Source organism: Orycteropus afer, unplaced genomic scaffold (assembly GCF_000298275.1).
Source record: "Orycteropus afer afer isolate SDZICR_OR568_19922 unplaced genomic scaffold, OryAfe1.0 scaffold00015, whole genome shotgun sequence".
Classification (NCBI taxonomy): Eukaryota; Metazoa; Chordata; class Mammalia; order Tubulidentata; family Orycteropodidae; genus Orycteropus; species Orycteropus afer.
This window is the reverse complement of record NW_006921602.1, coordinates 22,708,322-22,726,641: the sequence shown is the minus strand read 5'-3', so window position 1 is coordinate 22,726,641 and position 18,320 is coordinate 22,708,322. Positions and strand designations below refer to the sequence as shown.

The following is an 18,320-nucleotide window of genomic DNA, read 5'->3' as shown; positions in this document are numbered from 1 at the left end:
TGTGAGTTAAACATTTACCTCAAGTAGACACACGCCCTGGAGAGAACAATCATGGGAGAAGGAAGGGCTGCTTATGCACAGGGAGACAGCTCAGGGGGCAAGAGAGTATGGAAGGATGGACACTGGGAAGAGGTAACTATGGGGAGGAAGTGGGAGGGGAGCTGTTGCATTGTGGTAAACTGTAATCAATGACATGAGAGAAAGTATATGTGAACTGCTGTATGGAAAGTGAATTTGCTCTGTAAATCTTCACCCAAATCACAATAAATAATTAAAAAAAAAAATCAGTGATATGGAGTCAGATTCCAAATTACAACAAACCTTTGAGAAAAATATTCATCTAATTTTTGTATAGTATTGAAGAATATTCACAATTATCTGAAAAAGCTATTAAATCACTGGGTGAGAGTGAATCTTCTTCATATATTTCAACCAATGCAACACACACAGAACCAGTTATGAGAATCCAGTTTTATTCTGTTAAACTTCATATTAAAAAAATATGAAAAAGTTAATGCTATTCCATCATTAAATGCCATTCTGTAAGTTATTTTTCAGAAAAAAATGTTATTTATGTTAACATATAATGGGTTTGTTATTTTTCAGTAAATTCATAAATATTTTTTAAATATCACAATTTAAGTTTTTCTCATATGGCGAATATTGTTAATTTTTGAGAGGACAAAGGGTATACGTAAACAGTGCCTATGTGGTTGCGCAGTGCACAACTTACAAAACTAGGCAAGGTAGCCCATCCAAATAGACAGGATTTTCAGTTAACTTTTTAGTGTTTCACTCTTTAATTATGGGCAACCAAGGATTACTGTGCAATGAAAGACATCCTCTTATATGAGAGACCAAAATAAACAAAAAAAGGAAGAAAGGGCTCAGAGAAAATCAGAGATGATCCTGCAAACAAAAGAAATACACACATACACAGAGACTCCAGAGAGATACAAGAGGTTACTGCATCCTTTAAACAAGAACAAAGTACTAAGGAAATAGAATTGAAGAGCAAAAATAAAAACATATGTCTTTAAAATTACAAGTATGGCAACTGAAATAGATAATAATGTTTAGAAATCTTTTCAAAAGAAGTAAAAAGACAAAAAGATGGAAGACAAGAAAGAAAAGACTACCCAATGAGGGTTATGAAGTCAAATGTTAGAACAATGAGTTTGGGGGAAAAAAAAAAAAAAAGATCAGAGAACAGGGAAAACTTACCGAGGTACTATAGGAGCTCTGGTAGCATAGTGCCTAAGGCACTTGACTGCTCACCAGAAGGCTGGCGGTTCAAACCCACCAGCTACTCCTCGGAAGGAAGGTTGGGCAATCCTACTTCCATAGTGATACTGCCTCGGAAACCCAAGGAGGGGTCACTATGAGTCGGGGCTGACTCGACGGCAAAACAACAACATCTCTATGGAAGTAGGCTGCCCGGTCTTCCTTCGGAGGAGTGGCTGGTGGGTTTGAACCACCAGCCTTCTGGTTAGCGGTCAAATGCCTTAGGCACTATGCCATCAGAGCTCCGAAATACACCTATACATTGTATAATGTCAGTCTGAACATAAGACCACATAACATATACAACCACTTATATGTCTTTAGGGCAGGGAAGAAGGAATTGCTTTGAAGGGCACCTCGAGGCCGGCCCACATGTAGTTTGTGGTGTCTTGCTGCTGCAGCCCCCAGCCACAGCATGGCTTGCAGACCCAGAACTGTGGCTGCTGGCTTGCCTTGCCCAGCCACATCACAGGTCAGTGCTGGTAGGGAGACGCTGGGCTGCAACCCCTCCACTCAGTCCAATTCAGACTAGGCTCCCTTGGGGCTGCTCAGAGTGCTGCATACCCAAAGGCAGCCAATTTCAGGTGCAAGTTTGCAAATACCGAGCCTCTGGGTGCTAATGGAAAGCCAGAGCAGCTTGCAGAGTTAATCTGATACGTGTGTATTGGATATATACAAACATATAAATTGGTGTTTCCATGTCCAAATCACGTAACATCCTATTTTATAGAATGTACTGTGGATGTTAAGCAATGCATACCTTTATAGTTTTAGGTATGTAAGTCCTGGTAAAAGATGAACCCTTTCCGAGGACTGTCAGAGGACATGCTTCACTATAGTAAGGAATTAACCAAGAGGAACTTATAGTTCAGGTAACAGGACATGCAACACAAGAAAGTGGCAAAGGAAAGTCTTGATTCTACAAAGTATGTATCAGATTAAGAAAACAACTAATGTAAATTGAAGAAAGAAGGTCTGAAAGGAACTCTGCTGATCACCAAAAAATAGTTTTTGATGTGTTTATTCTGGGGGGAAAAATGATATCCAAACATTAAACAGGAAAATTGCAACATTTAAAAAAAAAAAAAAATAGCATTAGGTGCAGAGAAAACTCAACAAATGAATTTCAAAAGATATTTTTTAACTGCAAATAAAATGAAATGAGTTATAGGAAAGGAAAAGAAAACACAGAATACTTCCTGTTCAGCATATGTAAGTCACCAATCAAAGATTTAACCAAAAACTATGATGCAACTATGCTGGGGTCAGTACTGTGCTAAAATACACTGGAGCCACAGGAAAAAGGAAAAAAAAAATGTGGCACCATATACAAGTTCTTATGTATTTAATTTCTTTTTCTAGAACATTAAAGTCACTGAAAAAAATACAGAAGAAAAAAAAATTGAAAAGCTGGTGTATTACCACAACGTTAGTTTAAATATTTTATTTATACCAAAGCCAGAAGTTATTACCATTCCTGAGTTCAACGGAATCAAACTCATCAATATTTTCAAAACCTATTTCCTCTCTTGTTTTTAATTGAGAGAAAGGTCATGTTTGACCATTTCTCTTGAGCAAGTGACAATCTTAAATAGTTTAAAATTAACTTCAGCTTACTGAAACTTCTTTTGCAGAATGACACTGTGGCTGGTATTGTTTAAATTCTCAAGACTACTTCTAAACTTGGGTAAGACTGCACTAAGAAAAATTTGTGAATCTATTTTAGAGGCTCTAAACACACTGCTGATTTCATATTACAAATTATTGATATTGTAAGCTGTTTTAAACTGACATGAAATTTCTGTAGAACTTAAATTGTCAAAATATTTAAAAGCCATGTCAGTGGATGCGTTTTGTCAATTAGATTTATAAAAACAACCTTTCTGTGATTTAAAATTAAAAATCTGAAGAAATCTCATTTTTTCACATCTCCTTTTGAAACATGAGGTCAGGGCATTTATAATCTTAATTTTTATGCAATAAGTACTTTCCTATACTTATTGATACTTTTACCCAGTGATTTATACATATGCAATTTATTTTCTTTTATGCTTATGTTCAGATGTGGGAAGAATACTCATATTTTTTGCTACAGTTTTACATTCATCAAACATATCCACAAAATTACTTTCTCTTATTTGTTGTAAGCAAAGAGATAAGTCTTTTGTTAAGCATGCAGGATTATATAGTCATGCTTTCTGATTAAAGAGCTCTAACTTTTCCCACTTGGTACAGATAATGTGCATTAAAATTTGTTATCTATTTGACCAATATAGTTTTGATTTCAGAATAACTTATTTTGTCATTTGATAGCATGCATTTAAATTGGATAGATCTCTTTCATTTGTGTGTAAAGAACCTTGATTTTATCTTATGCCAATTGGCTATTTCTATGTGTTTTTACTGTGGTTTTTAGAAAAGACAAGAATATCCCATCCGCTCAACGAAATCTCACTATATGTATATAGGCATACCTCATTTTATTGAGCTTCACTTTATTGTACTTCAAAGACTTTTTGTCTTTTTACAAATTGATGGTCTGTGGCAACCCTGCAGCAAGCGAATCTACCAGTGCCATTTTTCTAAGATGTGTTCACTTCATGTCTGTATGTCACATCTTGGCAATTCTCACATTTCAAACTTTTTCATAATGCCATTGCATACTTAATACTACAGTATAGTGTAAACATAACTTTTATATGCACTAGGAAACCAAATAATTTTGTGTGGCTCACTTTATTGAGATACTCATTTCACTATGGTGGTCTGAAACCAAACTTGCAATATCCCTGACATATGCCTGTGTATATGTGTATATATCTCCTTTGTACAGTATAAAATGTTTGCATATTTGAATTCACAGAAGCAGCATTTCTGCATACTGAACTAAGTTTATGAGCTGAGGAAGTTACAAATGAGACACAATCCTTTTTGGAAATTCGTTGTTGTTGTTAGGTGCCGCTGAGTCATCTCTGACTCATAGTGACCCTATGCACAGCAGAACGAAACACTGCCCAGTTAAGCACCAGCTCCATGATCCTTGCTATAATTGAGCCCATCGCCGCAGCCACTGTTGTCAATCCTTCTTGTTGAGAGTCTTCCCTCTTTCGTCGACCCTCCACCTTACCAAGCATGACATCCTTCTCCAGCGAATGGTCCATTCTGACAACATGACCAAAGTAGGTGAGACTAAGTCTGGCCATTCTCACTTCCAAGGAGCATTTCTGCGGCACTTCCTCCAGGACAGATGTCTTAGCTCTTTCAGCAGTCCATGGTACTTTCAGCATTCCTCACCAGCACCACAACTCAAAAGCATCAACTCTTCTCCAATCCTCAGAAGGAAGGTTGGGCAATCTACTTCTGTAGTGATACCACCTCAGAAACCCAAGACGGGGTCGCTAAGAGTTGGTTCTGACTCCACGGCAGTGAGTGATTTGTCATCTGATGTCCTGACTGCTGCTTCCATTGGCATCGATTGTAGAACCAAGCAATATGAAGTCTTTGACAACTTCCTTTTCTCCAGTTATTGTGATGCTGCTTATAGGTCCAGTTGTGAGAATTTTTGTTTTCTTTATATTGAGATGTAATCCATACTGCAGACTGTATTCTTAAATCTTCATCAGTAAGTGCTTCAAGTCATCCTCACTTTCAGCAAGCAAAGCTGTGTCATCAGTGCATCACAGGTTGTTAATGAGTCTTCCTCCAATTCTGATACCATGTTCTTCTTCATACAGTCCAGCTTCTCAGATTATTTGCTGAGAATATAGATTGAATAAGTATGGTGAAAGGATACAACCCTGACATACTTCCTTCTTGATTTTAAACCATGCCGTGTTTCCTTGTTCTGTTTGAACGACAGCCTCCTGGTCTATGTACAGGTTCCTCATGAGTACAATGAAGTGTTCTGGAATTCCCATTCTTCTCAATGTTACCTGTAATTTGATATGATCCACACAATCAAATGCTTTTGCATAGTCAATAAAACACAAGTAAACATCTTTCTGGTATTCTTTGCTTTCAGCCAAGATCCATCTGACATCAGCAATGATATGCCTCTTTCCACATCCTCTTTTGAATCCTCCTTGTATTTCTGGAAGTTCTGTCAATATACTGCTGCAACCATTTCTGAATTATATTCAGTAAGATTTTACTTGCATGTGGCATTAATTATATTGTTTGATAATTTCCACATTCTGTGGGATCACCTTTCTTTGGAATGGGTAAAATATGTATCTCTTCCAGTCAGTTGATCAGGTAGCCATCTTCCAAATCTCTTGGCATAAGTGAGTGAATGCCTCCAGTGGGGCATCTGTTTGTTGAAACAAGTCAATGGGTAGTCCATCAATTCCTGTAGCCTTGTTCTTTGCCAATTCCTTCACTGCAGCTTCAACTTCTTCCTTCAGTATCATTGGTTCTTGATTATATGCTACCTCCTGAAATGGATGAGCATTGACCAATTCTTTTTGGTACAGAGACTCTGTGTATTCCTTCCATCTTCTTTTGATGTTTCCTGCATCACTGAATATTTTGCCCATGGAATCTTTCAATATTGCAACTTAAGGCTTGAGTTTTTTCTTTAGTTCTTTCCGTGTGGACTTGTTTCTTCTTCAAGTTGAACTTGCATATGAGCAGTTGGTGGTCCATCAGCTCCTGGCCTTGTTCTGGATGAAGATATTGAGCTTTTCCATTGGTTCCTGCCACAGATGTAGTCAATCTGATTCCTGTGTACTCCCTCTGGCAAAGCCCACATGTATAGCCACCATTTGTGTTGTTGAAAAAAGGTTATCTGTAATGAACAAGTGATTGGTCTTGCAAAATTCTATCATGCGATCTCCAGCATTATTTCTGTCACCAAGACCAAATTTTCTAATACTGGTGATTCTTCTTTGTTTCCAACTTTTGTATTCCATTCAGCAGTGATAAATTAATATGTTTTGGAAATAATGACTTATAAACATTTGTATGCATCAGTTGTATTTGCTCCATTATCATAACCCTGGCCAACAGCATTTTTTAAATGAAATATCATCTTTCCTATTAATAATTTAATAAGCTAGAGCATATCCAGGTTTTTAAAATAACAGCTTTATTCAGGTGACCAGCACAGTATCACTGAGGAAAAGGAAGACACAGAAAGTGCACAAGAGGTACAGACAACAAGGTAAACACTATTACATACCCAATACTGCATTATTAGTAATGAGAAACACTAATCTATGGGTAGGTAGACAATATTTCTGTGTACATATTTGTATGTGCTATAAAAATCTCTCTATATAAAACAGAGTGAACAGGAGGTAAAGTTATGAAACTTCTTAGCCACAATTAAACACCTTGAGGTAATGAGCCATCAGGCCTATGGGCTTGGGACCACAGTCACAGGGGATATCAAGTGGAACTGGCATAACATAGTAAACAAAAGCATTGCTCTACATCCTACTTCAGAGAGTAGTGACTGAGGTCCTAAAACTTTCAAGTGGCCATCTAAGATGCAACTACTGGTCTCTCTTTGTTCAGAGCAAGGAAGAGTAAAGAAAGTTAAAGACACATGGAAACAATTAGTCCAAGGAATTAGTGGACCATGGGAACCTCAGCCTACATGACCACGAGACCAGAACTAGACAGTGCCCAGCTACCACTACCAATTACTCTGAAAGGGATCAAAACTGGAGATCCTGGACAGATTGGGAGAAAAATGTGGAATAAAACTCAAAATCATAAAAAAGACCAGGATTACTTGTCTGAGAGAGACTAGTGAAACCCCAAAGACTATGGACACTAGTCCCTTTCAGGCCTGACACCGAATTCACTCCTGTGGCTTAATCTTCATTCAAACAATACACAAGCCTACATGGTGAACAATTACACCACGGAAATGCACTCCTTAGAACAATCAACTGTGAGCGATCAGAAGGGCAGCATTTGTGCAGGGAGAAAGTTCAGAAAGCAGGAAAGCATAGGAAAGAAGGACATAGGGAAAAAGGAAACCAAAAACAGGAAGTGAGGAAAAGGAAGACACAGAAAGTGCACAAGAGGTACAGACAACAAAGGTAAACACTATTACATACCCAATACTGCATTATTAGTAATGAGAAACACTAATCTATGGGTAGGTAGACAATATTTCTGTGTACATATTTGTTATATTGTAGGTATTGCAATCAATGTCATGAAGCAAAATGTGTATGAATTGTTCAATGGAAAATGAGTTTGTTCTGTAAACTTTCACCCAAATCACAATAAAGTTAAAATAAACAAATAGCTTTATTGAGATATAATTTTCCAGTCTTTTATGCATGTCGTTCAAGTTAATAAAACTTTGTTCTCGTCGTTTTCTTATTTTTTTCTTCTCATTATTGTTAATGTAAATATATCTAAAAATTCAACACATTTGCTCATAATGGACTACATCTGGAGTATAATCAAAATGTAAGGAAAAGTATATCTTGTATTCTTAACAGTATTTCAACACTATAATAGCATTTCAGATCTATTTTTATTAGACAATCATGACACAGGTTCCTTTTTATGATTAATCATATGATTATAATGTCCTTGTTGTTGTTGTTGTTGTTGTTATGTGCCACTGAGTCGGACCCAACTCATAATGAGCCCTCCTTGGGTTTCCAAGGTGGTATCACTACGGAAGCAGATTGCCCAACCTTCCTTCCGAGGAGTGTTTGGTGGGTTTGAACCGCCAGCCTTCTGGTTAGCAGTCAAGTGCCTTAGGCACTATGCTACCAGAGCTCCTATAACGTCCTATACGTTCAATTTATTTAGAAACATTCCAGTATTTGGACTTCCAATAATTTCTTATGATCTTCTGGTGGTGGTGGTTATGTGCCGTCCAGTGGGACCCAACTCATAGCAACCCCTCCTTGGGTTTCCGAGGCAGTATCACTACAGAAGTACATTGCCCCATTTTCCTTCCGAGGAGTGGCTGGTGGGTTTGAACTGCCAGCCTTGTGGTTAGCAGTCAAGTGCCTTAGGCACTACACTACCAGAGCTCCCTATGATCTTCTAGGAGGTAAACTGTTTTTGCACAGAATACACCAACATCTAAAATCACTTGTGCAAATTCCACCATTTTTGTTTCTCTTTATCACCTTCTGCAAAGCATCAACTACAAAACTATCAGTTTGAATTTACTTTTAAGAATACTTCCATTTTTAAAAAGTACCATGTTAAACATGGAATTTTTGTGATCACAAATCTGTTTTTAAAACCTTCCATTTTTTTAGTTGCAAATATTTTATTTTAGCAGTTGTATTACTGTTTTTTTTTTAAAAAAAAAAAAAAAGAAAAAAATGCATGGAAAACAAAATAAAGACAAGATTTTTTGAAATAAGCCAGTCATAATTAATAATAACTCACTACTTCATGTGTGTACACATAATGTACAAAACTTGTCTATTGAATATGTTTGGCCATGATGTGAAATAGATTCTCTAAAATTGCTATCTTGTCTTTGAATGCATCCATGCTCTAATAAAGTCATTTTTATTTTACCAGAAATAGGTAGCCACAATAAAGTATTATTAAAATTTATTTCAAATGTCATTTTACTTATTTGCTCACACTTTTATTCACTAGTTTCTTAAAATTTCAAACATCTGGTTATTTATTTTACTATTCAAAGAAAATTCTTTATTTAATTCTGAATTTCATGGTAAATATATTCTAATACTGTCAATGTTAAAAGAACTGATTATTTTCAGTAGCTGGAATATTATATTATTCTAGCCAAACTTGTAACTGTCCCCTATAATTTTGGTCCATATCTGATCATATTTTTCTTCTTTTTTTGAGAATTATACTTCTTGTCTTTTTAATGTCATATTTGGTTTATATACTAAAAAGCTTGTTTCACTTGACATACATGTAGCAAGGCAATCAAAGGAAAATGAAAGTTCCATGATTTATTCTAGTCAAGTAAGAATGTATCAGGAGAGATTCAATGGGTGATATTATGAAAGCATGGATTCATAAATTTCTTCATGTTTGTACTTTACATATTTAGAAGGAAAAGAAGCAAACCTTGTTACTTTCAGGGCACAGGAACCCTAAGAGCTGGGAAACAGAAGAAGTAAAAATTCTACTCCTAAATTCTGGAACACAGAGTCACTAAGATTGAGGGTAAACCACAACAACAGAGACCATCACTGCACACCCAGTTACCCGTTACCAACCACTGGGCTAGCTAGCACTCAACCACTCAACAAGTACTGCTGGGAGAAAGGCAAGAATCTGGAGAGGGATGTTCTTTGAGGTTCAGTCCCAAAGAGAAAGACTAAAGCTGACTGAGGAGCAAGGACATTGAGAAAAACTCCCCACTAATCCAATTTCACCCTTCTTGTTGTTAGTTGCCATCTAGTTGATTCTAATTCATGACAACCCCATATATGCAGAATAGAATTACTTCATAGGATTTTCAAGGCTGTGAACTTTTGTAAGCTGATCACCAGGCCTGATTTCCCAGGAGCCTCGAGGTAGTCTGAACCACTCATCTTTCGGCTAGTAGTCCCCTTTGTGCTAGCTAGGGACACCTGCCTAAGCACAAAGAAATACTAGAGGAATGTGAAGTTGGTGGTATATGGAAGGTAACCAGAGCAACAACAAAACCAAGAACCAGGTCAACTCCTGACTAGAGACAAAAATCCCGTATTAGTGGCCTAACATGAGAAAATATGTGCCCATTTCCAGATATAAATATTATTTACCTCAGTTTACGCAAAATGTCTGATTTTCAACCAAACATTATGTGACACACAGAAAACCAAGAAAACACAATGCACTGTCAGGAGACAAAGCAATCAAAAGAACCAGATTCAGTTACACCCCAGCTATTAGACTTATCACAGAAAATTAAAAATTACTATGATTAATATGCCAAATGCTCTGGTAACAAAGGGGCAACATGCATGAACAGAATGGAAATTTCAACAGAGGGTTAGAAACTTTAAGAAAGAATCAATGCATATGCTAGGAATAAAAGACATGATAGATGAATAGTGCCTTTAATGGGCTCATGAGTAGATCTGACAAATTTGACAAACTGAACAGTAAAATTAAAAGAGGTATGAATAAAAATTACCCAAACTTAAAAAAAAAAAAGGGAAATTAATGAGTAGGGGAAAAAACAAAACAAAGCATCCAAAAATAAGGGATAGCATCATTAAGTAGTCTAACATACATGAAACTAGAATCCCAGAACTAGAGATAGAAAACAGCTCAGAAAATACCAATCAGGATAAATTCCATAAATAAACATATATACAAACAGATCATATAAATAAATGAAGAATTACAAACATCATGTTCAAACTGTTGACAACTAAAGATAAAGATACAATCATGAGGGCAACCAAAGAAAAACAATTACATATACAGGAAAACATTACATATACAGAAACAAAGACAGGAATTATTTAGACATCTTGTCAGAAAACATGTAAGCCAAAGGTAATGAGTTCTTTAAACTGCTGAAAGGAAAAAAAAAAAACCTAAAATTCAAGCCAAAATTCCATACCCACCAAAATACATCTTCCAAAGACGAAAAAGACACTTTTTAAAATAAGCAAAATTCAAAGAATTAATTAATACCAGTCAATCTGCAATATGAGATAATATCAAAGGAAGTTCTTCAGGCAAAAGACAGAAAGAGATGTACGTAAAAAACAGAAAGAGCACTAGAAACAGTAAAAATGAAAGTAAATATAAAATTTATTTTTTATTTGCTCTAGAAGATAACTATCAACGCAAAAATAGTAACACGTTATGTTTTATAACGTATGTAAAAGTAAAATATGTGACAGTAGAAAAACAAAGAACACACAAATGACCAGTATCAGGAAAGGACCACCACTACACAGCTCACACAGATTAAAAGGATAAAGGAATCCTACAAACTCTATACACATAAGTTTGACAATTTAGATGAACGGTACCAATTCCTCTAAAAATACAAACTACCAAAACTCAGCTCAAGAAAAAACAAAGAACCGGAAAATCCTTCTTCTATCCACAGAATTTGTATTTAAAATAAAATTTTCTGTAGTATAAAGAAAATTACTTGGGAGAACACAGCTACTTCTCAGTTTCTCTGTAAGACAGAAATATCGTTCAAAAAATAAAGTAATGCTGAACCTGCCTCACTTCACTATAATAAAAAAAAGGCAATATTAAGAAATATCAAAATAAATTAACATAAAAAAGTTAAGTACTTGAACATAACTGTTTCTACACACATGTATTAGACTGTCCAGTAGATAATGTTTATATGATAATCCTGAGTTTTTCATTCAGAGTACATGTTTATTATACCTGGAACATATTTAATTTATTCAAAGTATTTCTATTTTAAACATTACTTAAAACTTTTGACAGTTTACTTGTTCCAGAAAATTAAATAATCTGGAAATATTAATATTCCAATGTGCTAAATGATTTAAGTTTTATTGGTTTCAGGATGTTAAAATCATAAATTTATCTCCATTGCTAACTAGCTGAACAAAATAACAAGCAAGTGAAATACATGATGCCTTTGTCAAAACAAAAATACCTTATAATTTCAGTTAGGGTTAGATATTTTTATATCTAATGAAAATAAAAAAAAACTCAATTTTTTTTGTGCCTGATAACATGCCAACAACTGTTATCAATATGTGCATACTGAAATGAAAATGTTCAAGAAATTACACTGAACAATACTTTCAAATGTATAAACCCTTATGGTACGAATTAAAACAAAATTTACCTCTGATACAGGTTCCTGTTCCTCAGAAGGAGCTTCATTTCTTAATCTTGAAAACAAAATTAATATTAACTATTTTATACTTAAAAAAATAAAACAGTATAAAATGAAAGTTATTTTTTGTATGCTTAAAATATAAATCTAAACTAGTGTACATTTTGATGATAGCATGCCCTCTACAAATAAGACAAAAATAAAATGTCTGAGAATGAACAGTAGAGTCAATAAATGGATTAAATAAATGAATACAGATTTAAAACACCTATTTCCATCTTCTCCAAACAAGAGCACATAAGAAATGCTTTCTTTGCTAAGTACAATTTAAAATCAGATTCATAGCACATTAGGAAAAATTTCAGAAAAATAATTTATAACTCTTTAAAAAATAAAACCAGATTATAGGCTAATTGATATAATGTGCATCAGTATTTACTATTATAGAACTTAGAAAGGGAGATATATTTTATCTATTTTGAAATTCAGTATGATAATGCTACTTAAATACATATTTTAATTTACTTACTCTAGAGGCAGTAAAAGCACAGAAATGATTTACAATTTTGAAACATTTATTCTTAGAAATCTTCATAAGTGTAGCTCAAATATTAACTATAAATTTTAAATCTCAAAAATCTCTAAAAAATAATTTATAGCTAAATTATAACAAGATAGGTTTTTGTACTAATGATACTGTAGCTAAAACAAAGGTGTATGCCATCTAGAAAATCTTGTAAAATAACTTGTAATTTAATATAAAACCTATATAATCTTTGCTTTAGAAACTAGTGGTGACTAAATCTTGTTTTTAATATATTAAACTCAATTCTAATTTGCCTAAGATGGCTACCTGATCCAAAATGCCATTAATCAGGAGTTAAGTGATTCATAACTTTGTGGTGGTGTTATGTGCTATCGAGTCAGACCTGACTCATAGTGACTCCTAGGCAGTATTACTATGGAAGTAGATTGCCCCATCTTCCTTCCAAGGAGTGGCTGGTGGATTTGAACCACTAGCCTTCTGGTTAGCAGTCTAGTGCCTTAGGCACTATGCTACCAGAGCTCAGCATTCGTAACTTTAGGAAGGCTTAATAGTAATATTTCAGAAATATTTAACATAAGCAATAAATATATTGACATAAATTTTATGGAGGAAAAGTGGAGAACTTCAAATAGGATTGTTGTTGTTATGTGCCATCGAGTCGGATCCGACTCATAGCAACCCCTCCTTGGGTTTCCAAGGCAGTATCACTACGGAAGTAGATTGCCCCATCTTCCTTCTGTGGAGTGGCTGGTAGGTTTGAACCGCTAGTCTCCTGGTTAGCAGTCAAATACCTTAGCCACTATGCTTCCAGAGCTCCTCAAATAGGATTAATAGGATAAAAATGTCAACCATCCTAAAAGTTAGTCAATGAAAAATAGAGTCGGTAAGCATCTCATTTTTACCCATTCTCTAAGGGCACATTTAAAAGATTAGGTCTTTAAATGCTAGTGTTTTACTGGATATTAATAATAACTGTGCAAAATTATCTATATTTTAGTTATTATAAATCTGATTATGGACAAAAAAATGGACCATATCCTTTTTTTATTAGAGCCATAATACTGATAGTATATTGCAGTAATTTATCAAGCAATTGTAATGAATAAAACTTGCACAAAAGTTTGGGAAAAAAACACAAACGTCAAGCATTTTGGAGAAAATTTTTGTAACACTCTCAGGAATTTAATTATGAACAATGTTCAAAAAGATGAGTAAATATCAAGTGGATAGGGTAACTTCATTGCTTTAATGATTTACTTGGGAAAATAAAAATAGTTTTAGAACATGGAAATATATGTAAAGTAATATGAAAACAGGATGAAGAAACAATTTTTTAACTATTTTATGACAGGATTTTTCCCTTTTCAGCTTATTGTTGAAAATGTTATCAAAGTAAGATCTTATGTTATTACAACAGAAATATTAACAGGCTAGTAATTTTCAAATATTGCTGTTTTAATAAATTAATTTTATGCAGTAATTAAAATGAAAGCCATTAGGCATGTGTTAGCTAGTATAACTAATATTCTGGCTTTCCAACTGGGAAAACTGAGCATTTTATGAGCATTTCATTCTTCTTGCTATCTGCACAACTGAGGTTTGTGCCAGAGGTTATTCTTCATTTTACTGGCTAAAACACTGGTGGTGTTATGGAAATGACTATCATTAGCATTAAAAGCAGTGATCCCAATCTTTCTTTGTGGCTTTAACTCAACAGTGTTCCCTTTAAGGGATACCAAGAAACAAACCAAACCCACTGCCACAGGGCAGATGCTAATTTACAGCAACCCTACAGGACAGAATAGAACTATCCCACAGGGTTTCTAAAGCTGTAAATCTTTACAAAGCTGACTGCCTCATCTCTCCCCCAAGGAGTTACTCGTGGGTTTGAACCAACCACCTTTTGGTTACCAGCTAAAGCTTTAACCACTGCACTACCAGAGCACCTCCCCTGAAGGAACAGAATGGTAATAACCAATGAAAATATTTAGAAAAACAAATTTTTTTAAAAAATTACACTATATAATATTTATCAAGTTATAAATTCATCACTAAAATGTATGCTAAAGTTTTATAACTATATGAGCATAACTTAATATTAATAAATTTAAATACAACTAACACATCAGTAACACTTTTGGAACAGAAAAAAATTCTTACCTATAATTTTTATTCATTAAAAATATCTGCTAAAATAGTCATCATTTGACTATTCATTTGGTTGGTGGAAGACAGTAAAATTTGCTAAGCTCAAAGTTCTGACCTGATGACCTGCCTTTAAGTAACTACACTTTTTTAGCAGGAAATGTTGCAATAGCTATTTATAGAAAAATGCAGAATAGCGTTTAAAACAAATATTATTTAAAATTTCAATGCAAATAGTACAGGACTAGAGATCTATTTCAACAAATACTTAAAGATCATGATTGCAAATTATTTTTCTGTTCTGTGTAAACCTGCTGAAACAGATCCTTCTGATGTATTTCTAAGGACTATCTTTTCCCTCTAAAGCTTAAAATGAAGTAACTACTTGTACTTTTCCAAAGATGACATGACCACAATCGAGGTTAGGCATAAAATGATTAAATGTTACTTGTTCAATTACATTAGTCTATTCTTTTGAAGTTTCATTCACATTATAAACATACCATGGGGAAGCAAGGGGAGAGACATAAGGAAAAAAAATGTCCAGGTTCTGAAATGAAATGCTAGGCCACATTCTTTCTTTCCAATAATGAAATCCAAAATCATCTAAATATTTAAATGTGACTATAATCTTCAATTTAAGAATATTTCTAAGTACACTAAATAAAAAAAGCTGGAAAGAGGTTGTTGTACAAGTCAGAAGTAAAGTCAACCAATTCTCAAGACCTTCCACTTGGACATGCAGGGCTAAATTTAAGATAGTCATTATCAGATTAAGAACTAACAGTAAAACATCTAGTGCACTATCTGTTAGTATGTTCTAAGAAGTGCTAACAGATATGATGTGTCTGAGCTAAAAATTTACTGGATTTTATGCATGCCAGGTACTGTGCTGTTTCAATCCAAAGTTAAAAAAGACAATCCTTCCCTTCATGGAATTCACTGTCAAGGAAACCCTGAAACAAATGTTTATAATACTGGTTTTTTTTTTAAAAAAAAAGAGAGAGACATGTAAAGTTCAATGGATGTACAAAGGATTCAACAATGAAGGGGGAAAGAGGAAAGAAAGCAATGAAGATGCTGCAGTGAACTTTTTTTTAATGCATTTTATTGAAATATAATTTATGTACAGTGAAATACACAAAATTAAAGTGAAATGGGTCGATGTATTTTTTTGAAGTTGGTTTTGAAGGAAGAATAATCCAAAAAGCCAAACTCACTAACATCAAGTCGATTCCGACTCACAGCAACCCCCTTTGGGTTTCCGAGGTGGTAAATCTTTACAGAAATAGATTGCCCAGTCTTCCTGCCGCAAAGTGGCTGGTGGGTTAGCACCAACCTTCTGGTTAGCAGTCAAATAGCACTATGCCACCAGAGCTCCTTATTGAAGGAAGAACAGGAGTTTGCAAAGGAGGGAAAGGGGATTCCAGAAAGAACAAAAGCAAATAAATATGAAACAAGATAGCAATTCAACGAACTTTGTGTTGTCTCATATCACTGGAATGCAGGGCACAAGGGAGAGTAGTGGAAGATGAAACTGCAGAGATAGTAAGGGACATTTCAGGGAAGGTCTTCACTGCCATGCTAAAGTGTTTATGCTAAGAAGTTTATCTTACGAATAAAAGGAAAGTATCATCCGACTTGTGCATTAGAAAACGAAAGGGAATACTGAAAGAGGATGGGCTTCACACAAGAAGTCCACTTAAGAGATAAGGTAATTGCTAAAAACAGTGTTAACTGAGAACAGAATGATTTGGGGAGTCAAATCTTCTGTTAGTTTTGTATTACACAGATATTCCCAGAATTATGATGTATTTGTGCTATGACAAACCTCACTTACCAACTTTTTTTTTTCTTTTTATCTTATTGATAGTAATATGTACTACCTACAATGGTGCAGCCTGTAACGTGCTATTGCTGATGTGGAATAACATATAGATCATGAAGGTGATCAGGACTTAATGGGATTTTGAAGAGGAAATAAATGCTAGAAAAGAAATAATGAGGAAAAGGATTAACTGAAGTTTTTCTTAACTAAATCAGGGGCTTTAGTTGCTTGAAAACATGGACCCAAATGCTGATCACTTTGCTAAAGCTGATAGGGAAATTCAGGAAGTAGTGAGATGCTACCATGAATTACATGAAGAAAAAGAGAAAAAGATCATACAGACAACTCTCACTTCTGACTAAAACACCATCCCCATTCCCAGGATTTTCCAGATGATCCATAAGTGGAGTTATTACCACAAATGACAAAATGTCAGTGTCATCCAACTCTTCATCACCACAGTAAATTATTATGATTTATGTATTTTTTATGTATGTATTTAAAATATATCTGTAAGTTTATATATTTTTAACCTCCATAAACAATGGATTTATAAAGACACTGGTAATAATAAAAGGCAATAATGATGAAAATTATATTTGAAAAAAAAAAGAGGTACCTGACCCACATCAGAACAGACTTTTGGTAGGAGTCATTGGACCAGAACACTGTTGTAACTCAGAGACTACCTGTATCAACATCAACTATTGCTGTTATGTGCTGACAAATTGTTCTCAACTATAGCGATCCCATGTATAAAAGAACAAAACAATGCCCAGAGTCCTGAGCCATCCTCAAAACTGCTGCTGTGTTTGAGTGTTGCAGCCACTGTGTCAATCCATCTTGTTGAGGTTCTTCCTCTTTTTCACTGAATTTCTACTTTACCAAGCATGATGTCCTTCTTCTCCAGGAACTGGTCCCTCCTGATAACATGTCCACAATACGTGAGACAGTCTTGCCATCCTCACTTCTAAGAAGCATTCTACTGGTTGTACTTCTCCCAAGATAGATTTGTTCATTCTTCTCACAATTGATGATACATTCAGGATTCTTCACAAACACGATAATGCAAACTCATCAATACTTCAGTCTTCTTAGTCACTGTCCAGCTCTCACATGCATATGAGGTAACTGAAAATAACACAGTTTGGGTCAGCTGCATCTTCGTTCTCAAAGTGGTATCTTTGCCCAATGCCAATGCAACATATCATGTGATTTCTAGACTGCTGCTTCCAGTGATTTCTAGACTGCTTCTTCCATGGGTGTTGATTATGAATCTAAGTAAAACTGAAATCCTTGACAACTTCAATCTTTTCTCTGTTTATCATGATGTTGCTTACTGGTCCAGTTGTGAGGATTTTTTTGTTCGGGTGTAATCCATACTGAAGGCTGTAGTCTTTGACCTTCAAGTACGTGATTCAAGTCCTCTGGCTTCAACTAGATAAAAGTAAATGAGGGAGAGCAAGATGACCTAGGCGCTTGCCTTGAGTGACACAAGAAGGGTAATGCCATTAACCAAGATTGGAAATTTGGGGGATGGGAAAAGCCTATCAGTGGGAAAAATAAATGCAACTTTGAGCATACAGAATTTGAGGTGTTGTATAACATTCATATATAAGTATTTACCACTTATATATCTCATCCTTAGGCACAATTCCAACTGTCACTTAAACCCGCTACTGTGGCGTCATTTCTGACTCAGAATGACCTTAAGGACAGTAGAACTGCCCTCGGGGTTCCCAAGTCTATGTATCTTTATGAAAGCAAAC

General features: G+C 35.0%; 1 protein-coding gene across 1 annotated transcript in view; it reads right to left on the bottom strand.

The window, feature by feature from the left end:
* ZNF280D (zinc finger protein 280D) overlaps positions 1–18,320 on the bottom strand; it is a 116,062-nt gene that overhangs the window by 7,246 nt on the left and 90,496 nt on the right. Inside the window, exon 18 of the mRNA XM_007958592.2 lies at positions 12,041–12,086. Coding sequence (XP_007956783.2) covers positions 12,041–12,086 — 46 coding nt within the window. The remainder of the gene's footprint in view (positions 1–12,040; positions 12,087–18,320) is intronic.